Genomic DNA, 25,533 nt, shown 5'->3' with positions numbered 1-25,533 from the left:
CGCCGGTTATCGTGATTACACACGTGTGGGTGTGGTCATGGAGATTCACCTGAAAATACGAAATAGTGTGGAAACTCAACAAACAAACAAAAATATCCCAACACAAACGAACAAACCCCCTGCTCTCGGGGACGATGCAGAAGCACAGCCACCCTACAGGGCAGGAGAAAACGACGCCTGCGAGTGTCCGAAACTGGGACTCTTTGTGGGAGTAGAACGTTCCACCTTCCTCCCGAGATGGACACAAAGGTATGGATTCCGACAGCGTGGAACGAAATGGTCAAAGCTGCCTGTGTCCAGCCGGATCGCTCTCAGTGGCGGCTGGACAAACCTTTCTGGGAGTGTGAGATTTCTAACGAGAACCCCGTGGCAACTCAGAATTGGGGAACACGAGCCAGGGGCGAGTTTAAAAGCCACCAGGAAGCCAGGCCACGCGGCCGCAGCCGGGACAGAGAAGCCGCGCTATTTATAGTAGGAGGCGGCGACAGCTTGTGCAAGATTTCGGTAAGTGCCCGCTGCCAGCACGGCCCACCCGTGGACCGGCTTGCTTATAAACCCTGCCCGTCGTTTGGGATTTCCATCCCCATAGCAGTCCTGTGAATGTCATTAAGTGGTATTGTGGAGTGGGCCCTCTTGGAATGGAAAAGTCTGTTTACCAAAGTCTTTTTTGGTCACTTACAATTCCATGACACCCACAGGAATCATTCCTGAGCGACCGATCCAAGTTGGTGGCGATCCGGCCTTTCGCCCCTGACCGCTGTTTGCTGCTGCGTGTCAGCGCTCAGACGCGGCTTCCTCCAGAGACCTGCGCTTTGTTTGTGCAACGAGTTCCCCGTTCAGTCATACTTCCTGCCGTGGTCTGATTTAACACAACATCCGTACGCCACGGCTGGGGGCAGATGAAAGAATTCAGCTAAACTACGGTGAATGAAAACGGCAAGGGCCAAATCTTCCTTCTGCGTTCGCCTCCTGTCACCCTCTTGGAAGTGTTTGACTTTTTCCACAATATTAAGCACATTTGTAAGAATAATAACAATACCGTACCAAGAGGTCACACACATTTCTGAGCGCAGAGCCAACAGCGTCAGATGGTGTCTGCTGTAGGGAGTAGGTCCTTGGCAATCTGTTGCAGTAGCTCCCTGGAGTGGGCTCAGACTTTTTTTTTTTGAACTTGAGTATGTTTTGAAGGGTTAAATTCATTATCTTCGGTGGGTGGGTACCAGAGACAATTTGGCCTTAAATAAAGGTAAAGCATGGGACCAGTAATCAAGAAACCTAACGATGTATTTCTTACATTGGGTGTTTGAAGTCTGACCAAGCAAAGCTGTCCCTTTGAAGACTAAAGGGCACCAGACCCAAGACACGATCTTTTCAATCTCTTCTTAAACACAGAAAAGCTAGATAATATAAAACAGAGATAGAAGAACTGAGCTAGCTGAGTGGGGGTGTAAACAATAGTGGGTGTGTGGATTGAGCTGCAGATTGCCAAAGAACAAACAGATCGGCTTAAGAAGAACCAGAGAATTTTCTAGAAATGAGAATGGTGGGAATTTGACTTGCCTCTTTTGGGCATGTCATCAGAAAAGACTAGTTTCTAACAGAAAACATGGGGGAAGGGAGACAGCGGTCGGTGTGAGAGATGAAAATAATAACAATGTACAATCTATCAGGGGCTTGCGAGGTGGGGGTGGGGGTGGGGGGAAGAAGAGCTCATACCAAGGGCTCAATAGAAAGTGAATGTCTAGAAAAGAATGAGGGCAACATATGTACAAACATGCCTGATTCAATTGATGTATGGATTGTGATAAGAGTTGTACGAGCCCCCAATAAAATGATTTTTTTAAAAAAAGACTAGTTTCTAGAAAAGGCTCAGGTTTCATGAAGTAGAGGGATCTCAAAAGCGAGGGAAACCCATGCAGCAATGGACACACGCATTCTGATGAGCAGTGGGTTACGGAGAGTCAGAGCTTGACTCTGGGGAAATGAACAATAGCAACAACTAAAGGAGGTGGCCCTTGATAAACAAAGAACATTTTGTCATGGACTTTTAATGACCTTTTCATTGTGAAGGCGTTCTGTTGGGCTGCTAACCTCAAGATTGGTGGTTCAAACCCATAAGCTGTTCCTCCAGAGAAAGATTAAGCTACCTGCTCCTATAAAGATTTATAGTCACAGAAAATATAAAGGTCAACTCTGAGTCAGAATACCAGGGCCCCTGGAGGCAGGGTGGCCTGCAGACATAGCCACAAGTTCAGCAGCTGGAACCCCTCAGCGGGCTTCATGGGAGAAAGATGAGGCAGCCTACTCCTGGATAGTCAGTCTTGGAAACCCACAGAATTGACTCTGTGGCAGTGAGTTTGAGTTTTTGAGTTCTGATAGGATGTGCTTGGCCACCCAAATTTCTTGGGTCTGGTATATGAGTATTCTGTCATTACAGAGATGATATCTTTGACTTTTATTCGCATGTATTAATGTTGTTCTTTGATTTCCACAATCAATTCTCAGAATTTCATTAGGTATTTTCAGCTCCAGTCTACACATTTTCTGGCTCTTCTTTGACTGTTTTACATGCTACCAAATATACCAATTGAAGAGTAGAATTTTCTGTTACCGAATGTAGGGAATCTAGAACTTCATGAATTAATCATTTGAACTGACTCAGGATACTCAGGTGTTGCAAATGATGAAAGTGCTTGTCTATTAATCCAAAAGTTGGAAGTCAGAGTGTACCCAGAAGTGCCTCAGAAGAAAGACCTGGAGATTTGCATCCAACAAACCAGCCATTCAAAACCCAACGGAGCACAAAGCTTTGCTGACACACTGCAAGTTGGAGTCACCTTGACAACAGTGGATAATCTTTTAATCCACCAAAACGTTGGCTTTCCTAGAATTGTTTCACGGTGGTTAAGCACTTGGTTGCTCACTGGTTTTAGCAGTTCAAACCCACCAGCAGCTCCATAGGAGAAAAGTATGGCAGTCTATTTCTGTGAAAATCACAACCTCGGGAAGCCCATGGGGCAGTTGTACTCTGCCTACTGGGTTTCTATGAGATGGAGAGACTCAAAAGTGGGAGAATGGTTAGCAAATAAGAAGAAACAGCTAACCAAGCGTGTACCAAGTTGAAAGGAAATCCAAGAAAGTGAACAGGTGACAGAGGTTGGACAGAAGGACAATGGCTGAAGACTTACTGCTGTCTTATATTCACTCTGATTAAGTATTTAGTGGAAAAGGTGTGCTTGAAATGCTGGCATGTGTCAGTCTTTCTTACAAGGGTAAGGAAATTGCTTCTCCGGGGAATCCTGGACTATATAATGCCACCCTCTGCTGTGATGTAAGACTCAGTAACCAACTTTTACCCTTCAAAATTCTCTCCACTGGTAGAAATTTCATTCTAGGAGAATCTAGTTAATTAACTATGAGGTTGTATGTGTGTGTGTGTGTATATATATATTATATATATACATACATACATATATATAATACATGTAAATATATTATATATATACACAATGTAAATGTTTTATATATATAGTATATCTACAGTGGAAGACAAAGACTTTGTCTCAGATTCCATTCTAAACAAAGCACAAAGAAAAACAACCACCACCAACATTTACGGACAAATACCAATGTCTAAAGAAATAACCTATTTTTCAAAACACAAATTCAGTTCTAACTGAACCATCCCATTTCATTACAAATTCCAACCCTGGAAACTCCAAAGCTTCTCAGAAGGCACTCTCCTTTCTGCTGAGAAATCTCTAGGTGAGCTCAAACTTCCAACCTTTTGGTTAAGACTCTTGCTTTCCATGTGGGAGTCCCAGGTTCAGTCCCTGGCCAGTGTACGTCACACAGTCATCCCCAGTCTGTCAGCGGAGGCATGTGTGTTGCTGTGATGCCAAGCAACTTTTGGTAAAGCTTCCAGACTAGCACCGACTGGGAAGGAAAAACTGATGCCCTAGTTCTGAAACTCAGTCAGGAAAACTCAATGGATCACAGCAGTCTATTCTGAGCGGCATTTTCTTCCATGATCAGAGGATACAAGAGGAAAGCACAGCAACAATCAAGCATAACAAGATGGAAGCTAATCAATCACTTAGAAAGTGAAATACCAACTTTCCCACCTTCGCGTGTCAACCTTCCCTTCCCTTAGAAAATGAAGGGCACCTTGGACTCATCTAGAATTAAATAATCAACTGCTGGATTTTGACTACACCCAGAATTTGGAAATCAAGACTTGAAAGGCAAACAACCTTTCATAAAAAAATGAGATTAAAACCCCGTCACAGAAAATAATGGTAAAAAAACCTCCATTCAAATGAATTATTTCAATGCTTAACAAGCTTGTGTGAGAATAAAAGCCAAGGTTGAGACACTATGAGTCTTCCTCAGAGCACAAGCTCAAACGTCTGATCCTTTGGCTGTGTGACAAAACATGGAACCAAGCCCTAAGGTGACCCATTACTGAACTCCCAATGCAAAGACCCAATGTTTGTTGCTTTTGCTTTTCTCCTCCCTCCAGATAAGACATGCATACTTTAGAGCCAACCAAACAACAGACAATGAGTCATACAGGAGTCTAAGTGCCGGTTTTGGAAATATTTCTTAGTTTATGTTTCCTTGATTATCAAAATCCCATTCAATGAAAGTTAATTGAAGGAATAAGGAATGAAGAGTTAATTCAAGAAATAAGCAAACAGAAGAGTTGTCTAAATTCATCCAAATAGCTGATCTGCTGCTTATGCAGGGCATTTTTCACTTTTAAGAAATCCTACTAGAACTCGAGAGATGTTCCTCTTTACTGTGACTGTCCCACAAGTACCTCCCACCTCATCCCAAAGGTGGATCACTATGAAGGTCAAGGAGTGAATCTCTGCAATGCTGTCTGGAGGCCCTTGGCTACAAAGCACCATGTGAGGACAGTATATTTTATTCCTGAAATAAGACACGGCTTGCAGATTACGCTGATTTGCTGCTATTTGCTTTGTGGTTTCCCAAGTGGAACACAACATTTTTGCATGGTCTCACTGCGAAGGCCTTTTCAGGTCAAAACACTCCAATCACTTGACTCCTCCTCCTTCATAGGGTGTTGAGTGTGACTCTATTTCAATCAGAAGAAATCTCCAGAAAGAATAAAATACGTTTGCTATCAGAACTTTCTGTTAATCATAATGGTATTTGGCACAAGGAGAAGCCCTAGTGGTGCAGTTGCGTAAGCACCAGACTGCTAACAACATGGTCAGTGGTTTGAACCCATCAGCTGCTCAGAGGGAGATGTGGTAGTTACATAATCTGGTGTCAATTTGGGACTTGAGAGGATTAAGAGTGAAGGGGTGGAGTCTAGTCTGCCAATCGAGTCATAGCCAATGAGGCCTCTGTGTGGGCATGGCTTTCTCCAGAGGATTCTGGGAACTCCGGTATTTCCTCTTTGGAGGCACAAGACTCTCTCTCTTGGCTCTCAGTCCCTGTGAGACATTTCTGAGAAGAAGCCACATGACGCTACCCTGAGGTAGTAGAGTTTTGGAACTGAAGGAACCACGTGGCGACCCCTGCCAGCACTGAGATGCTTACAATGCCACTGGATCCACAAGACCACCCACCCACTGGCCTGTGATCTTCCTGCACTTGACATCATTGCATGTGTTTCATAAGTCTGAAGAGGACTTTATAGATTGATATCGGACATATGGGCTAATATTGGACTTATGGACTTGATCTGGACTGGGCTGGGGTGCTTTCTCAATATCCAATTGCTCTTGTATATAAACCTCTTTCTTATACACATATGAGAATCTCTATAGATTTGTTTCTCTAGCCTACCCAGACTAACACAGGAGAAAGGTGGGGGCAGTCTTCTGCTGTAAAGATGTACCCTCTTCTGTTCTACTCTGCCCTACAGGGTCCGTAGGGGTCAGAATCCTTGCCACTGATTTGTTTGGTAGAGGAACTCTTGTGGCACAATTGCTAAGTACTGGAGATGCTAACCAAAAGGTTGGTCTTTCAAACGTACCGAGGGGCTGTCTGAGAGGAAGCCCTGGCCATTTGCTTCTGCAGAGATACAGCAAGAAAAAAACCTGTGGGGCACTTCTGCTCTTGTCACCTCGAGTCCCTGTGCATTGGAATGGACTCAGTGGCCCCAATAACCATGAGAGCATTTGGCTCAAAGTAATAACAAGTAAGCACTAGGAGAAGTGATCAAATTCAAACCAAATGCACATTTATAGTTATTTATTGGTTATTATGCTATAATATGGTGTATTGCCTTGAACATGTATTGATTTTTTTTTAACTAGCCCTGCATATTTGGTTCATGTGTAGTGCCAGAAAGTCTTCTGAATTTTGCTGGCACTGGAATGTGCTAGATGACCATACAAAAAGATTTCTGAATCTTAGGCAACATAATTATACCACATACAATACAAGTAAGCAATAGTTCTCATCTTGCTTCCATTCAAATGCGCATCCATGTAAATACTGTGAAAAGAATTTAATAGTGCAGCGGAAAAGCTGCAAACACACCGGGGCAGTATTTTCCTGCTGATTACACCACAATATACAGTAACAAACAATAGGAGGACAAAAAAAGGCTAAGAGCTAACTACAATAACATTGAATTATTTTTGTTTTGTTTTAAGAACAAGGATCTAAAGTAAAATCTGTCATTAGGTGATCAACAGAAGAAGAAGAAAATTCCCCTGAATAGCTAAAGACAATATTGTCCCTTGCATGCACGGAGAGTGGTGAGTAAACCTTCACCACCTTCATCGACAGAGATTCTCCTTGCATTTTATGTGCACTGAGGTGAGATTTGGAAGTATGCCCGCATCAAGACATTACCAGGTGAACTGCACTCCAGTTTGGTTTCCCCCATTTTTATCCCCTTAGTCCTGATGTTCATATTTTTGCTCCATAAGCATTTCTTTTTCAAAGACTTGCTCTCCTAACTGCCAAGAACCTTCATTATTAACTCTCATGCTCATGATTGACCAGCCAGAATATTTGCTTATGCAAGTGATACATATTTGTGTGACTGTGACCTTATACTTGTGTTTGTGTATGTATGCCCCACATGCACACTCACAGACACAATTTCTTCAAGTGACTATGCAAATCTGTTTCCTTTTGAATTAAATGGCAGCTCACCTTTGGCACATTTAGCCAGTTCCAGTCCCCTTACCCTCTGCACCACGACATGCGGAGCACCAGCTCCCACAGGCATTTAGAGGCAACATGTGGCCTCTGTGATACAGCTGGCTAGGTGGTGTTTATTTACATACTGAGCATATTCTTTGCATCTTATCAGATTATCACATTTTTTCATGCTTTGAGGTGTCATCTTGTTTATGAATTTCTTTACCCCCAGCTCTGCCTCTGCTTCACTGCCCGGCCCTAGCCTTATAAGCTGCACCATCTGAGTGACTTTCTGTTGAGGTTACATACCTTCATTTTTTTCCTTTGTACTGAATGTAAGCAATCAACCATGCCTGTAGCCTGATGAAAACAATTATTGCTCTCAAGAGTTATGGTTTGCCTTTGGAATGTCGGTGAATAATTCTACACAGTTCCTCGGTAGACATGGTATTTCCATAGACCAAACCCAAGGAAAACCACTGCCATGAAGTTGGTTCTGACTCAGAGTGGCCCCACACAGGGAGTCCAAGGCTGTGTAAATCTCTCCAGGTGATGACAGCCTCAATGTCCTCCTGAGAAGGAACTGGTGAGTTTGAACCACCAAACTGGGCATTAGTAGTCCACTGCTTTCTCAGCAGCATCACCAGTTTTGATACATAGGGAATGACAAACAGCAACTATTGGTTCATAATAATGAACTAAAGAGAGAAGGACAGCTCTAGAGACATCACAGAACCCGTAGAGCCAGGCTTCCCCATGACTTCCGAAAGTGGCATACAAAATATTGCCCAGAGAGGAACTTCTCACACCTGAATATGCACATAAATCAATGTGCATGAATCACATGGGGGATCTTGTAGAGATACAGACAGAATCAGTAGGCCTGAGTGGGGTTGGACATTCTGTATTTCTAATAAGTTCCCTGATGACGCTGATGTTGATCATCTATGAATAGAAAGGAGCTAGTACATTTCCATTACTCCCTAGTGGTGTAAATGGTTAATGTCCTCCAATGCTAACCAAAAGGTTGATGGTTTGAGTCCACTCAGAAGAAGAAAGATCTGTCAATCTTACTTCCCCCCAAAATTGGCCTTTGAAAATGCTATTCTGACCCACTGGGGGTCACCCTGCTATTCTGACCCACTGGGGGTCACCCTGCGTCAGAGTCCAGTTGGTTTAGCTAGTGCAGGCCAATCGTCATGAAAACGATTCAGGGTGAACAGAAGCACACCTCTCTATATGTATAGGTTTCCACAGTTATGAATTCCTGATGAAATACATTTTACTCTGCACAATTCAGCTTGCTGAAGAAGAGGTGACAACGGAATTATTCTCTTCTTGGGAGGATGAATTTCCTTGCGGCCCTTCTCTGGTATTATCGCTCGGCCATCGGTATGCATAACATTTTCTCTACTTGAAAATAAAGTTAAAAGGTATGTTGTAAAGCAACAATATAAGTGAATACTGAACCAAATTTCAAACCTTGGTTAGGAGGTCTCTGACTATTGGATTAAATAAATAACTTATATTATAGTTGCTATTTTTGGCTAGAAATGCATTTCCACCCACGCCCCCACCCTCCCTAATCTCAGCTTGTCTAAAAACGGTCTGTCCATCCAGAAAGGCATTATGTAAATTGCTCAACATCAAGTCTTCTAGATGTAGCCCCATGTCCAATATTCTGCGGACATCCCCAGCCTCCCCCATCGAATGTGGCAATGCTTGTTAGGCACCAGATCCAAGGAAAAGAGTGGCTTCGTACATCTGGGCAATGTTTTTGGAGCGTGTTCACACATTCTCATGTTCCCTGGGAGCCTGGACGGAGTGCTGCTGGGAGCCGGCCGACAGGGGCACTCCGACAGGAGGTCAGACATTGCTCTGCTGTAGTAGAAGGGACCTCAGCTCTCGCTCTCTCTGATCCTCCTGCCTGTACTTCTCCTCCAGCTTCTGTTTCTCTGAATCCGCACAGTAGAAGGTGCAGTCTGGGCTCTTCCGGATCTGTTCGAACTGACTGAAATCAGCCACGTACTTGCCGTTTTTGGAGAGCGACACCACGGGCACAAACTCAAACCCCCAGTAGATCTCCTCGGGGACGTACGATGTCCGGCTCTGGCAGACCGCGCTGGTGGATTCGACTGTGGCGTTAAGGAGAACCACCAGTTCAAACTCTTTGTCTTTGAGGTTTTGGGGCGTGAGGTCTCTCAAGGGGCTCGTCTCATCCAGCACATGGTAGAAGGTCATGGGCAGAATGAGGAAGGGGCTCTCGGAAGAGGAATCCACGTGGAACTTGACGGTAGCCTGGTTGAGGAGAATCCGCTCGCCCTCCTTGGTGATGTGCGTCTGCAGGAGCTTGCCCGACAGCTGGCACTGGATCAGGAGGCTCTTCCTCATGTTGGCCACCTGGATCACCAAGCACAGCTTCCCGTTCTGCTTGGTGATGACGGCGCAGTGGCTGAACTTGATGGTTTCAGCTCGCTTTTTGGGTCTTGCGATTTTGGCCAGAAAGGTGCCCGTGATGAAGATCTCAATCAAGGTTGTGATGACTAGCTGAGCCACCAGCAGGAAAATGGCATGTGGGCATTCCTCAGTGATGGATCGGACTCCGTAGCCAATGGTGGTCTGGGACTCCAGCGAAAAGAGGAACGCCCCCGTTAAAGAGTCCACTTTCAAGATGCAGGGCGTGTGATTGGACGCTTGCAGCCTGGGCTCCAGGTCCCCATGAATGAACGCGATGCCGTAGTAGATCACTCCGAAAAGGAACCAAGTCATTACAAAAGTGGCAGCGAACAGAGTGAGCTTGTATCGCCATTTCATGTCAATAACAGTTGTCCACAAGTCCTGCAGATAGAGGAGGTATATGCCATCCACTTTGTCAAGTCTCACGTTGCTGTGGCCACTTTTGGACATGACTCGGGGTCTGCTGGTCTTGAGTTCAGCTCCGGCAGTGTGTTTCACCAGAGGAGCACTGGACATAATGTTGATGGGGTCCATGGCCAGGTTCTTGGGACCACCTAAGGAAAGGACACAGAAAGGCATTTCATTACCATCCAATGTTGGTGAGTGTCTAGAAAATAGCAATAGAATAACTGATGGGACATAAATGTCAATAGATGGATAGGCCCACTTTTAAGAGAAAAAAAGAGACAGACCTCCCAGAATGCTGAAAGTAATTGATTTGTGCTCCAGGTTGGCAGTAGGGTACAATAATGTCAGAATCACTAAAAAAACACAAACCCACAGTCATCCCATTGATCCTGACTCATGGCCGACCTATAAAGCAGCATAGAGCTGTTCCTTTGGGTTTCTGAGACAGTAATTTTTTTTCTTTTTAAAATCATTTTATTGGGGACTCATACAATCCATCCGTCCGTCCATCTATCCATCCATCCATCCATTGTGTCAAGCACATTTGTACTATCATCATTCTCAAAACATTTTCTTTCTACTTGTTGCCATCATCATTCTCAAAACATTTTCTTTCTACTTGAGCCCTTGGTATCAGCTCCTCATTTTCCCCCTCCCACCCTGCCCCCACACTCACAAACCCTTGATAATTTACAAATTATTATTATATGTCATGTCTTACACTGCCCGATGTCTCCCTTCACCTACTTTTCTGTTGTCCATCCCCCAGGAAGGAACTTATGTGTAGATATTTGTAATCAGTTCCCCCTTTCCAACCGACCTTCCCCTTCCCCTCCTGCTATCCTACTCTCATTATTGGTCTTGAGGGGTTTATCTGTCCTGGATTCCCTGTGTTTCCAGTTCTTGTCTGTACCAGTGTACATCCTCTGGTATAGCTGGATTTGTAAGGTAGAATTGGGATCATGATAGTGGTGGGGGAGGAAGAAATAAAGAACCAGAGGAAAGTTGTATGTTTCACTGCACATCTCCGCCCCACAATCCTTCTATAAGGGGATATCCAGTTGCCTATAGATGGGCTTTGGGTCTCCACTCTGCATTACCCCTCATTCACAATGATATGATTTTTGTACTTTGATGGTTAATACCTGATCCCACCAACACTTCGTTATCACACCGGCTGGTGTGCTTCTTCCATGTGGGCTTTGTTGCTTCTGAGCTAGATGGCCGCTTGTTTACCTTCAAACCTTTAAGACCCAAGATGCTATATCTTTTGATAGCTGGGCACCATCAGCATTCTTCACCACTGTTGCTTTGAGACAGTACATTTTTGTGGGAGGGGATAGTCTCATTTTTCTCTTGAGGAGAATCTGATGGGTCTGAACTCCTGATCTTTCCATTAGCAGCCTACTTAACTCACTGTAATATCAGAGTTTCTTAGGAGGCACACATGGTTAACATAACATACTTGGCTGCTAACTGAACGATTGAGTCTACCTAGAGGCACTTCAGAAGAAAGACCTGGTGATGTTGTTTGATAAACATCCACCCTTAAAAATCCTGTGGAACACACTTCTACTCTGACACACGTGGAGTTGCCACATGTTGATTCTGACACGGCAGTGACTGGTGGATGTTGGAGGATAGCAGACCCAGGTTTGAATGCTGACTCTGGAGTTTGTTAGCTGTGACCCCTGGGAGAGCTAGTTAACCACCCTGGGCCTTGCCTCCCTAATCTGTAAAACAGGAAGAGAAAGTACTTCTCAGGATAGTGGTTCCCCGTTGGGCTGCGAACCACAAGGTCAGCAGTTGAAACCACCAGCCACTCTGGGACAAGACCAGGCTTTCTCCTCCTGTCAAGAGGGACAGTCTCAGAAACCCACAGGGGCAGTTCCACCCTGTCCTCTTGGGTCATTATGAGTTAGCATCGACTCCGTGGTTTCTGTTTACTAAATTACATTGTGAATATGAAGTGTCAATAGCATGCCTCATAACCAAAATGACATGATAAACAACATGTACTTGTATTCATGAATCTCCCATGGACTACTTATTACAGAGAGTTAGAAATAAGCACCTATACAAAGCACTTGTGTTGAGAGTGCCACAATCTATCACCCAGAAGAAAATCATTGATAGAGCACTCTTAATACCATCTAAAAAGAAACAACTTCCAGTAATTTAATAAAACAAATTTGCCCATTCACATGACATGCTCTGTAATAGCAATTCACCTGGCCCCTAATCCGACCCACAATCTAGACCCCATGGCCTCGCTTTTGCAGAGGGGGAAACAGACCCAGACACATCGATCAAACAAACAACAACATTCTTAGAGGGAATCACTAAGCTTTATGAAAGATCCTAAAGCTTTTGATCCACACGCTAGTCATTCTTAGAAAAGTACTACCGTGATACCAGAGATATTTAGGTATGACAATATCCATGCACAGGCATTCTGCCTTGCTTCTTTAGAACTAAGTAGAGCCAGCATGAGGAATCTGTCTTAAAGAACAAGCGCAAAAGTAGAAGGAGACATCTACCACCATTGCAGAAAAGACATACCCAGAGAGGCTCAGAGTCCCACGTTCAGGCCCAGGGAACGCTCTGTTTGTTCTATCAGACAGGAACAACCTGGCTGTGGGTGACAAGACATCCTATAGGGCTTGCCTGATAACGATTAATCGCCCCTACGTTCCTTGAACATAGATCATTTGAGTAGATTAAGGGGTAACTCTACCTGGCTGGCATTTTTTCCTCACCTCTTTGACATTTTATGGATGAAAGAAATTCCCCTCCCACCCTCTAGCTGTGGACAGAAACTGGCACCAGAGGCCTGTGATTCATGTAAGAGAGCTGCATTGTCCCAGCCAAAGTTTTGAAAGCGATTCCCTGGGTCATCCTGCTCAAAGTGGGGAGGAAGCCGAAAGGGTTCCCGTGGGGGACAGACACCCTTCTAGGATGCGGCAGATCTGTTGGGAATGTTCATTTTCCTGTTATATTATTAGAAGTGTGTTGCTTAACAAATGCCCCTCCTCCCGTGACATGTTTTTTTATTCCCCCCCTCCTTCAAAAGGAAAGTAATTTTTTCATGTGTATCACAAACGGGGCCTTACACTCTTCAATAATTCTTTGATTTGGAGAGGTCCAGACCACTGAAGGAAACTGCAGGATAAAGCTGATGAACCCCCTTGAGCCTTTTCCTCCCCACCTTCAGGAACCCTGCTCAGTAGCTACCCAGAAAGGGACAGCAGTGGAAAGGTGGAAACAAACACTCTCCTGGAGAATGCACAGCCATGCTGGGAACCCCAGCCCTGCCCGAGACAGATGCAGCTTAGGTACAAGTAACTGCACGCCACTGCTTTTTGTTTGGTTTAAGGAAGCTTCTAGGGGAAAGTGCATGCCATTCAATCCACTGAAATAAAAACAAAAGCTTAAGTTGTTGAGTCTGATACCCAAGTACCCTGTGGGCACAAGCAAAAATCCAAGCTCAGCCTTCTGCCAGGTTCTGGAAAACGTGGCCCTGTTTACATAAAGGCTGTGGCATGGAGCTTCTGTTTGAATCCCCTTTTCCAAGGGGCAGTGGGCCAGACTTGGGATAGGGCTTGGGATTTTTGTCTCGGCCAAAATATCCTTTGCAGGACGCCCTCCCTGGGTGTGCAAATGGTTAACACTCTTGCCCACTAACCGAACCATTGTAGATTTGAGTGTATCCAGAGGTGCCTTTGGGAAAAACAAGCTCAGTGATCAACTTTTGAGAAACGCCAGCTACAGGCCACGCTGACACACAGGGGGTTGCCAAGAGTCAGCATGGGCTGGATGGCATCTGGCTTTACCTGGTTAGCATTTGCAGCTGATGTCACCCGTCGCACCTCCTTTCAAGGCTTGGTGGTTTTACACACATCGGGGGACAAACCTGAGGGTTCCCTGATCCTTGGGTTTCAATATCTCTCTCTGGAAAGCAGGACAACCGGTGGGCAGTCCTCATGCGTGCTCTTGGCCTGCCCTGTCCTTCTCCCACCCACTCACTGCCCTGCGCCCTCGGGGTTTGTACTACCTGGTCTGTCACTCAGCAGGTCAGCAGGTGTCTTCCTTAAGGCAGGTGGAATGTCCTCGGTCCCCGTCACCCACCTGGCTACCATGGGCTTCCGCTACTGCCTGAAAGAAAGAGGGACATGCGTGTCCATAAGTGTTTAGTGAGCGCATCTCTAGGAAACTAGCCGGTAGCTATCCGTCTGACGGCAGCACTGACCTTCCACCCCCCACCCCCGGCCTTCAAGTGGTTTCTGACTCATAGCGACCCTGTCCCTCTCCCTGACAATCTGGCGCGGTGAACAGAACAAAGGCTCCATGAAGGTTTTAAGAATTAAACGGAGCCCCCCCACCCCCACCCCAGCTCTCACTCTAGATTTCCAAGGGAGCGCAATCGTAAGGGCCGCTGGAAAGAGTGGGATCCCCCACCCCCATTGAGACCAGCCCTCGGGGAGGCAGGAAGGGGAAGCGCAGAGGAAGTCAACAGTGGCAACTGGAGGGGAAGAGTTTGGAATATTTTTACCGCCTGTGGAAATGCGTTGTTAAGGTTGCTTCTCAGAGGGCTCGAGTTGAAAGGACTGTCAGAACCATCTGCACGGACACCCGTTTTACAGAAGCGGGGGCTGAGTTGGGAGTGCCGGTATCACAGAGCACAAAGAAAGACGAAGGGTCTGAAAGCTAGGGTCCTTGACAGGGTGCCACAAGGTCCCCCCTCAAGCCTCCAAGGGGTGATGCAAGGTCTTTGGCATCCTATTTTTCTGAAACACTTCTCCTTTAAGTAAGAAACATTTATATTTATAGAATGTATATGCTGATGTATACACACTCATGTGTATATATGTTTTATGTATGCATACACACCGTCATTGTTGCTAAAGCACACAACATGTTCTGTGAAATAGGACGTGTGTGATTTGGACATTGGGTAAGCTCCCTATTAAAACCTTTGAGGAACCTGCTGCTGCTGGAGCCGCTGCTGGCGAACCCTAGAGGAACCAGGGGCGGCAGCTTGAAGGTGGCTGGGGGCAGGGAGGAGGAAACACCGAGCCGCACACCCAAAGCCATGCCTCTGCCTTAACCTCCCTGTACCCCATCCCCGGTCTACTGCTGAAAGGGTCTGGGTTTGGGGTCTAAACAATCATGAGGGAAGAATAATAAAAGATCTACTTCCGCAAAAAAACAAAAACAAAACGTTGATGGGACTGGATGTGTATGTGGCCAGCTATTGCCTGAATGGGATGTTAAGAGACATGTGCTTTGTAAACGCACGTGCACACACACAACCACACACACAATATCTCTCTCTCTCTCTCACACACACACACACACACATGCACACACACAAATCACACACACACAATCTCTCTCTCTCTCTCTCTCTCTCTCACACACACACACACACACATGCACACACACAAATCACACACACACAATCTCTCTCTCTCTCTCTCTCTCTCTCTCTCTCTCTCGCGCGCGCGCGCACACACACACACACACACACACAGTTTTCCTCGGACTACACTAATTACCACACACACACACAATCACACGCACACAATCACACTCACAATCACACACATGATCACACTCACACTCACACACAAAATCACACACACAATCACACACAACCACATACGCACACACACAAATACACACGCACACGTTTCCTCGGTCCACGTTAACTAGCCCCCCACCCCACCCCCACACACACCGGGCAGCCTGAAATCATAGACATGCGTTCTCTCACAGTTCTGGAGGCTAGGGGTCCGAATGCGGGCTGTCCACAGGGCCATGGGAAGAAACCTCTTTTGCTGCTCTTGGCTTCTGGCTGCCCCAGGCGTGTGCTCCTCAGCATCTAGCTCATCTGGCTGTCTTCTCCCTGCCGCTGTCTGTTTGTTCTCCTGTTTTACGGGGCAGCACTAAAATGGGAGTAGGACCCACCCTCGTCTGGTATGACTTCTCGTTAACTGATAACCTCTTCAAAGACCCTGTTTCTAAACATGCTCGGGCTGTCAGGTCCCAGGCTTAGAACTTCGACATCTTCTGGGAGGACACAATTCAATAACCACACTCTTCCTACCCGTGTTTCTGACCCACCGTCACCTGCAGAATTGGCTCTTTTATAGCCAAAGTGAAAACCGTTTAAGCGGTGCTGAAGATGACCCGGTACGGCACGCATCCTCACGGTGCCCTCCCCCTGGCTGGTCAGACCCAGCACCTCCTTCCAGTCTTCCGGGGATGTTATTATCGATGCTGCACTCCAGGGGATTAGTTCGTAATAGTTCATTCATCAGAAGGCTTCTATTGTGAAATTTACTCTTGGCGGACACACAAATATGTCATATCATTTTATATAGACTGCCTTAATTTTATTTCTTTTTTCCTCCTTAGTGATCCTGCAACCCACCTGGATGGATTTCTAAAATGGTAAGAGACAATAACATCAAAAGATAATGATGTAAAACTATAGTAAAGAGCAGTCAATCCACAGAGAAGACCACATGGCTGGCCCCACTATGAGACATGACATCCCTCACTGACCCACAGCCTAGAGGGGACAGCACTGGAGACACAGTGTGGGAATTCCACCTGATCTGATCCCACCACACCGAGGCAAAACACTAAGGGTGTGGAACAGAATAGCAAGGGGAGCAGAGCAACGAAGTCCCCAGGGAATACCAAAAATAGACTTTGGGACCAGGGCTTGGTGCCCCAATAGACTTGACCAGAAAATATGCCTAAATGCCAACAAACAGTCCTTGAACTAACTACAAGCTTTTCTTTCTTGTTGTTGGGTTTTGTTTTGTTTGTTTTTTGTCATTGGCTTATTGGTATTGTTGTTTTGTTTTATTTTGTTGCTTGGTTTTGCTCTGTCTTGTTTTTGTGCATGTTATTATCTCCACAGGTCTGTCTAAATAAGATAGGCTGGATAAACAATCTAGAGGAGAAAACAGTGGGACCGACAGTTCCGGGGGCACAAGGGACAGGGGGAAGTGGGGGGGAAAGGTAGTGGTATTAACAAACCCATGGACAAGGTAACAACAAGTGATCCAAATCAGGGGTAAGGAGGGTATAGGAGGCTTGGTAGGGCCTGACCAAGGATAATGTAACTGAGAGGAATTACTGAAACCCTAATGAAGGCTGAACATGATAGTGGGACAAGAAGAAAGTCAAAGGAAATAGAGGAAAGAGCTAGGAGGTAAAGGGCAGTTATAAAGGTCTAAATAAAGGCATGTACATATGTAAATATATTTATATATGAGGATGTGGAAATAGATCTATGGGCATATATGTATAGATTTAGTATTAAGGTAGCAGACGGGCCTCCACTCAAGTACTCCCTCAATGCAAGAATACCTTGTTCTATAAACTGGCATTCCATGATGATCCTGACACAATCACTAAAGACAAAGCAGGTGCATAAGCAAATGTGGCAAAGAAAGCTGATGGTGCCCGGCTATCAAAAGATATAGCTTCTGGGGTCTTAAAGGCTTGAAGGTAAACAAGTGGCCATCTAGCTCAGAAGCATCAAAGCCCACATGGAAGAAGCACACCGGCCTGTGCGATCATGAGGTGTCGAAGGGATCAGGTATCAGGCATCAAAGACCCAGAACAAAAAATCATATCATAGTGAATGAGGAGGAGTGTGGAGTGGAGGCCCAAAGTCCATCTGTAGGCAATTGGAAATCCCTTTCTTAAAGGGTTGGTGGGAGGAGACGAGCCAGTCAGGGTGCAGTGTAGCAACGATGAAACATACAATTCTCCTCTAGTTCCTAAATGCTTCCTCCCCACCCATTATGATGATCCCAATTCTACATTACAAATCTGGCTAGACTAGAGGATGTACACTGGTACAGAGAGAAACTAGAAACACAGGGAATCCAAGGCAGATGATCCCTTCAGGACCAATGGTGAGAGTGGCGATACTGGGAGGGCGGAGGGAGGGTGGGGTAGAAATGGTGGGGAACCGATTACAGGGATCTACATATAACCTCCTCCCTGGGGGATGGAAAACAGAAAAATGTGTGAGGGGAAAGATCAGACAGTGCAAGATATGACAAAATAATAATTTATAAATTATCAAGGGTTCATGAGGGAGGTGGGGACGGGGAGGGAGAGGAAAAATGAGGAGCTGATGCCAGGGGCTTAAGTGGAGAGCACATGTTTTGAGAATGATCAGGGCAATGAATGTACAAATGTGCTTCACACAATTGATGTCTGTATGGATTGTCATAAGAGTTGTATGAGCCCCTAATAAAATGATTAAAACAAACTATAGCGAACTAGCATTATTTTCTAACTATGCTGTCCCAGTGCTATAGGTACAAGGAGGCCTAGAGGCACAATGATTAAGCACCAAGCTGCCCGAAAGGTCGGCATTTTGAACCCAGTAGAAGAGATGTAGTGCGTGGTGCCCGGGAAGTTCACGGCCTAGGGGACCCTCTGCGGCAGTTCTTCACTGGACCTAGTGGCACACAACCACCACACCCGTTTGTAGAAGCCGTCCAGGGATAGGATGCTTTTTCATCTTTTGCAGTAGGGTCTCAACCTGTTGGCGGGTTTGTGTACTCCTGAGAATGGCTCAATCTCCACTGAGGAGCTGTTTCTGGCCATCATGAAAGGGAGCAGGCCACTTTCACCTCCTTCTTTGAGCCACTCACAATTTATGCTACGTGGCCTTTGTTTTCTGGACAGAACGGAGAGAAAATAAACCCATTTTTAAAACATAACTGAGCAGAGGGCGCACTTAAGAAAGTGCTCAGTTAGTTGGACGACACCTCCGGTGTCAGGAACACAATGAGAATGGGAAAGCTGGGAAGGAGTTTCCCACCATCATCCTCAGGGATTCTGTCAAAGTAAGAGACTCTTGCAAGGGAGGGTGATCACAGAAGCCAACCGCCGGGAGCTGGAATCAAGTGTTCTGTTAGAAAGACTTCTACTAATAAACAGCCAGAAGCCAGTGAGAAGGCATCTATGCAAATCTTAAGGCAGAATAGGGCCAGAAGGAGTTCAACGTAGGACTAGTACTTGCAAATAGCAACAATAATGACTGAGATAAATGATAACAATGATGATGATGATGATGATGAGAACTAGACAATGGTACCAGGCACTGCTCGAAGAACTTTCCATAGGTGAATTCAATTAACCCATACACCAACCCTTTGAATTAAATGCAATCATTATGGTTGGGCTCTATGATGTGGAGACTGAGGCAGAGAGAGATTACATGACTCTCCCAAGCTTCCATCAGCTGGTAAGGGGGGAGTGCCCCTCCTCAGGGACCCATGCTCTTAGCTACGATGGTTCAAATCAAACTCACTGCAGTGGAGGTGGTTCTGATTCAAATTGGTCCTGTAGGACAGACTAGAATTTCCCCATAGGGTTTCAGAGGTTGTAAATCTTTGTGGAAGCAGACTCTCTCATCTGTCTCCTGCAGAGTGGCTGGTGGTTCAAACTGCTGCCCTTTGGGTTAGCAGCCAAATGCTTAACCGCTGCATCACCAGGGCTTCTGCTGGCAGAGGTGCTTAAACTGGGTCTGCATCAAAATCTCCTGGACGGTGCAGTTTCTGAGTTAGGAGGCCTCGGGTGAAGATCAGGAGCCCTGGTGGTGTAGAGCAAAAAGCCAGCAGTTTGAACCTCCCTCCGTCCACAAGAGAAGGATGTGGCAGCCTGCTTTTATCAAGATTGGCAGCCTCGATGATGCTGTGGAGTAGTTCCATTCTGCCCTATAGGACACCAAGCATCAGAATGAGGATGAGGATGAGGAGTGGTGAAGAGGAAAGAAGGGGGGAAGGCCAGGAGTTTTTCTGACTAACAGGTTCCCAGGACTTAGAATCCTGCTGGTCTAGGAACACAAGGGGAGGCCCACTGTACCCTGGTACACAGATCCAACGGGATCACCAGCTTTGCCCCAGTGATAAGGATCCGGATCCTCTCCCTCTGTCTTCGCACTCTGAGCTAAAGCTCCTGCACACGCAGGCATTGAGAATGCCTGTTCCTGAATTTGCAGGAATGCTGAACTTCCTTCATCCTTGCAAATGAATGCCAGCTACCAAGGTTAAGTCAATGTTTGATAATAAACAATCTAATAAACAATAACTCTAGTAAAAAAGAAATAATACCCACAATTAAGTATAGGAAAATTTTAAATTATTGACACTCTCACCATTTTTGCTAACTAACCTGTGTACATGATACTTTTTTGTTTCTAAGGCTCCACATAGGTACCTCTGTCTGTCTAGGGAATTCTTTCTTAAGGGGAAAAAGACCAGTCTAAGGATGATTTCCCTCCCCCCCTTTTATATCACCCTCAAAACAAACTCATTGCATCAAAAATGATTATGACTCATAGGGACCATAGAAGAAAGGGTAGAACTGTCCCTGGAGGTTTCCCAGACTGTAAATCTTTACTGGAGTAGAAAGCTCCATCTTTCCCCCACAGAGCAGCTGTGGTTTCGACCTGCTGACCTTGAAGTTAGCAGCCCAACATGTAATTTCTACACCACCAGGTCTCCTCTTTTCTTCTTACAATTTAGAACACGATTGAATTAAACTTTGAATGTTTTCAAGTTGTCCATTCTGGGAAAAGTCTTCAGTTTTCATATGGTGATAGGCAAAGTAGATCCACGTGCCAAAAAATGGTTTGGGTAGCAGCCTCCCCAAACCTGAAGTGACCTATTCCACATGGCTCCCAAAGAGGTGTTAAGGCGTGAAAGCACAAAATCCAAATCAAAGCATAACCTTGGGTTTTCAGGCTAAAATTAGAATTTGGGGGATCTGACTTAAGCTTGGTAAGACATAGCTTCCTATTTATAAGAGAGAGTTGTTTTAAAAAAGATTTCTTGGTATCAAATATTTCTAATGGAATGATTTGTTTTTTAAAGCTCTCTTTTTATGCACCAGATAGACCTGGGTTAAATTTCACTTCAAGTGAGCACAGGTTTAAATATTAAATCAGAGAAAACACTTGACAAAAAAATGTACACGGGGTTCACTGAACTCTAAAGGTTTAAAAAATAATTGAAAATAAAACCACTCAGGCTTAGCTATTCTTTCTTTGGGTCCTGTAACTGTGGCTTTGGCTTGGTGCCAGGCCCCTCCTCCTCTTCCAGGCAGCCTGGGACTGGCCGCCGCGGCTGCTCTGAGTGTCTGAACCCCTTTCCTCTGCAGTGCCAGCTGAGGACCCAGATGCCTTGGCCCAGGTGGCCTCTGGAGTGTACCTGCTCATTTCCAAAGGACAAGGTGGCCAGCGTTGACACTCAGCTGAGTCCTAGACCATCTGGATTTTGTTGGCTTGGGGAAATGATTCTTTCCTTCTGCCAATCCATTCTTGACCCCCTCGGGCCATTACGGACCAGGAGTGACTGGGAGGACTGGCAGCCTCGTGGAGGTTGCACAGTTGGTCATCTTCCTCCAGAAGCATCATCAGGATCTCAGGAGACTGCGAGTTGAGATTATGGTTGACTGGGTGGTTCTCTCTCTCTCTCTCTCTCTCTCTCTCCTTCATATAGGTAAGGTGTTTGCCTGTTCACTGAAACCTTAGAGGTTCAAGTCTATCCAAAGGTGGCAGTGCGCCCAAGGAAAGGCCTGACGTTTTGCTTCTGAACAGTCATGGAAAACCCTATGGGGTGGAAGCCACAGGCTTCCCTGGAGGGTAAACAGGTGCTAACTGGAGTGAAGGGGAAGATAGTCTTACACAAGAGGGAGAAGAGACAATAAAGGTGGGGGTGGGGCAGGGCAAGCTCTTGGGAGATTGGATACGCAGGTTAAGTTGCTGAACACAAAACTGAAGCAAGCCCTGAAATGTCATTCCCCCACCTAATCTATAATACAAAGTTAGAAGGAAAACAACAGACCATGGGGTATGACGGCTCTACTCTGACACACCAGTCGGAACGGACTCTCTGGCCACAGATAACTAGCTTCTCCTCTAAGTGGAGGAGATCCGTTCACCTTAAATCTCTTTCTGTTGGGTGTTGACCGCCCAGCAGTAATACTAACAGCGACTTTCAGCTAGATGGGAGCTTATTAGAAATGCATAGCCTCTGGTTGCACCGCTGGGCTCTGAAATCCGATCCTTGGAGGGTGCTGTCCCCAAAGTCAGTGGTGTAAGAAGGCTTCCAGGTGATTCACCAAAATTAGAGGGTGAATTGGGACCCCAATTTTCCAAAGGATCATGCCGCTCGAGTCTGTCAGCGATAGGCTGGAAAGGGTTTCTGCTGGCTCTATTCTATAGTGCCAAAGCTGCATGGGCTCCGGGGATGACGAAGCTCACATTCCGCATCGCATGTGAGTGCCCAAGGAGCCAATTTGCCTCCACGGTCAAATATGTAGCCTTTTCCATGTTTCCGTTCCATTATTATTGTTTCAAATTCCCTAAGTACTAAAAAAGAAATTATTTTCCATCTCTAAATGTGGTTTGCATAGTTATACCCATCACTCCTCAGTTCAAAGTATCTCTTTCTCTCTCTCTATATATATACATATATATATATATATACATATATATTTAATCTCATCGAGCATCCACCTTTCTTGAATGCAAGGGCAAGTTTAAACAGACACTGGATTCAACACAATACGCATTTTCCATGGCAAAGAATCTGAGGCCTGGAATTGTCAGAGATATCATTTGCCGGATATTTTTGCAAGACAGTTTCATTTCAGGCCCTTTATTTGCGAGAAGGCTGGCTAACCCAAATAAACATCATACATCTGTCTGTTGTTATGAGAGATCAACTTCAGCTGGACGTTATTACTTAATAACAGCTAACTTTCCTATAGAGTAAGAATGGGCAGAGCTGAGAGCAGACGGAAATTTCCTTTGGTTAACCACCCGGATCTCTCGCTGCCCCGACATGTGGCCAAACCAGCCCATTGATTCCAACTTGTAGCACCCACTAGGACTGCTCTGCAGACCTGCCAAGGCTGTCATCTTTATGCGGCCTCGTCTTTCTCCTGAGGAGCTGCTGGAGGGTTTGAACCACCAACTTTTTGCTTAGCAACTACGTACCCAACCACTGTGCTGCCAGGGACCCTTCCCGCATGTGGAGACCTTGGGCAGTCAGCATTCTCTTCTCTCTAGTAACCCCATGGCTTGGACATGCCTTCTTGTGGAATGACAGGTAAAACAGGAAGGTCTATCTCTGAGAGTGGGGGTGGGGAAGGTTGCAAGATACCCTGTTTCCCCGAAAGTAAGACATCCCCAGAAAATAAGACCTACTTACAGTTTTGCCTCTCGCTGAAATATAAGGCATCCCCCCGAAAATAAGACCTCCCCGAAAATAAGCCCCCCCAAAGCTACTGTAACTCTGGAGTCTGGACCTAAGCGGCGCCACCATGCAGCTCACTGTTGGCCGCAGCGCAGCCGGAGCAGACAGCAAGTGCGAGGTCTCTTTTAATAAAACAATAAACAATAAGTGTGTACCGAATTCTTCTTCATGGAAAAATAAGACATCCCCTGAAAATAAGACCTAGCGCATCTTTGGGAGCAAAAATTAATGTAAGACCCTGTCTTATTTTCGGGGAAACAGGGCAGGTTATCCTCTCTCATGCACTGCCCACACTTTCAGGGAAGAGATTTCTTCAATTAGCCCACGGCACTTCACCTATTATTCCTACCTGGGTTGTATCTGATGTAAGGCCCAGGAGACGATGGCGCATTTAGTTAAGCAGGAGATAAATCAGGACGTGTGGCTTTCTCCAACTGCACTCTGAAATCAAGTTTTCTCCTCCCCTCCAAAAGTACCACCGAACTCGTTGCCATTGAGTCAATGCCAAATCACAGGGACCCCTCAGGCAGAGGTTCTGAGACTGTGCAGAGTAGAAAGGCCCGTCTTTCTCCCTCAGCGCAACTGGCAGTTTCCAACTACTGGCCTTGCAGTTCACAGCCCAGCAAACAATCACTATGGACCGGGATGCCCCCAAGGGTCTAGTTCACAAGGAGCCCTGGCGACATAGTGGTTAAGTGTTGGCTGGCAGAAAGTTTGCCACTTCGAGTCCACCACTCTGTAAGCTGGAGAAAGACGGGGCAGGTGGAAACCTGACGGACAGTTCTACTCTCTCCTACCGGGTCCTGTGGATCAGAATCAGCTGGAAAGCAGCATTCTTTGCTGTTTTGTTTTCAGAGGCTCAGACACTTTGTATCTGAGTGCCTTGGTGGCTCAAGCACTTAAGCATTCAACTACTGGCCCAAAGGTTGGTGGTTTAAACTACCACGGAGCGGCAACTTGGAGGACAGGCCTCATCTGACTTCCAAAGATTACACAGCCTCGAAACCCCAGTGAAGCAGTTTCGCCGTGCACACACGTGATCACCACACATTGGAATCGACTCTGTGGCAACTCACAGTAAAAATGAGCTTAAAGGTTAGTGGTTTAAACCCACCCAGTGGTGCCACGGAAGAAAGGCCTGACAATTTGTTCCCCTGAAAAGTACAGTCAAGCCAACCTTGTTACTCTGCAGCCCACAGAGCACCCGTGAGTCAGATTCCACTACGACAACAGTTTGGGTTTTTGTCTCCTTGTGTTGCTGCTTTGTGATTTTAACCTGAAATCCATCAGAAGGGCAGGCATGCCTCTACGCAGATCGCACTTAGTTCTCTTGTATTTGGCGGAATGAAACTTCTAACTGCCCACCATCGGGGCATTTCACACAGTGCAAGAGAACGAACGTGGAGAGCAAGCAAGACGTTTATCTCCTCCGACCTCTATCACTCGATGACGAGTAAAGTCGGTCGAGACTGGACTGTTGCATTTCCCAATGCATCGGAATACACTCTGATTAGATTCCAAGCTGATTTTCCCCTAGACAATTCTCTCACCATTTTCAGCCGTTCATATCTCCTTCATTGCCATATATATATATGTAATGGTTAAGGCATTTGACTATAGATTGTATGTTATATCTGTGTATTTGAGAGGGTTTCAAAAAGCTTGTGGAAAAACCAAATGCAAAGATACTGGCATTTTTCTACAAACCTTTTGACCCCCCACCTTTTGTACATCACTTTGAGGCGGGCTTCTTTTCCTGGATTTATGCAGACACGCCTTCTCTTGTTTGAACACATTTGAAACTGTCTGACTAGTTTCACGGAGGGCTATTGGCCTTGGATGCTATTCAATTGGATAAGAATCGAAACCAAACCTGTTGCCCTCAAGTCAGTTCTGACCCCCGGTGACCCAGTGTGTCACAGAAGAGGCTGTGCTCCATCGGCTTCTCTTGGCTGTGATTCTTACAGAAGCAGGTGATCAGGTGTTGCATTTACGATGCCACTGGCTGGGTGCAAATTGCCGACGTAGGTTAGTGGCTGAGTGAAGCCTGCTGGCCCATTGAGACCTTCACCTAGAGCAGTGGTTCTCAACCTGGGGGGCGCGACCCCTTTGGGGGTCGAATGACCCTTTCATATGTGTCGCCTGATTCATAACAGTAGCAAAATTAGTTATGAAGTAACAACAAAAATAATTTTGTGGTTGGGGGGGTCACCACCACATGAGGAACTGTATT

At 45.8% G+C, this 25,533-nt stretch overlaps 1 protein-coding gene across 3 annotated transcripts in view; it reads right to left on the bottom strand.

Annotated features, from left to right (window-relative positions):
* Window positions 1-6,213: 6,213 nt before the first annotated feature.
* KCNJ15 (potassium inwardly rectifying channel subfamily J member 15) overlaps window positions 6,214-25,533 on the bottom strand; it is a 52,558-nt gene continuing 33,238 nt past the window's right edge. For all 3 annotated transcript variants that reach the window (XM_045284414.1, XM_045284413.1, XM_045284415.1), the window contains 2 exons: window positions 14,051-14,151; window positions 6,214-10,142 (listed from right to left, as the gene is read on the bottom strand). In XM_045284414.1, the coding sequence (XP_045140349.1) occupies window positions 8,998-10,142; window positions 14,051-14,135 (1,230 nt within the window). In that variant the 5' untranslated portion in view covers window positions 14,136-14,151 and the 3' untranslated portion in view covers window positions 6,214-8,997. The remainder of the gene's footprint in view (window positions 10,143-14,050; window positions 14,152-25,533) is intronic.

This window comes from Echinops telfairi, unplaced genomic scaffold (genome assembly GCF_000313985.2).
Source record: "Echinops telfairi isolate 266 unplaced genomic scaffold, ASM31398v2 ScPeMD7_7469;HRSCAF=8507_0, whole genome shotgun sequence".
In the NCBI taxonomy this organism is placed as follows: Eukaryota; Metazoa; Chordata; class Mammalia; order Afrosoricida; family Tenrecidae; genus Echinops; species Echinops telfairi.
This window is presented reverse-complemented; position numbering and strand designations above follow the sequence as displayed.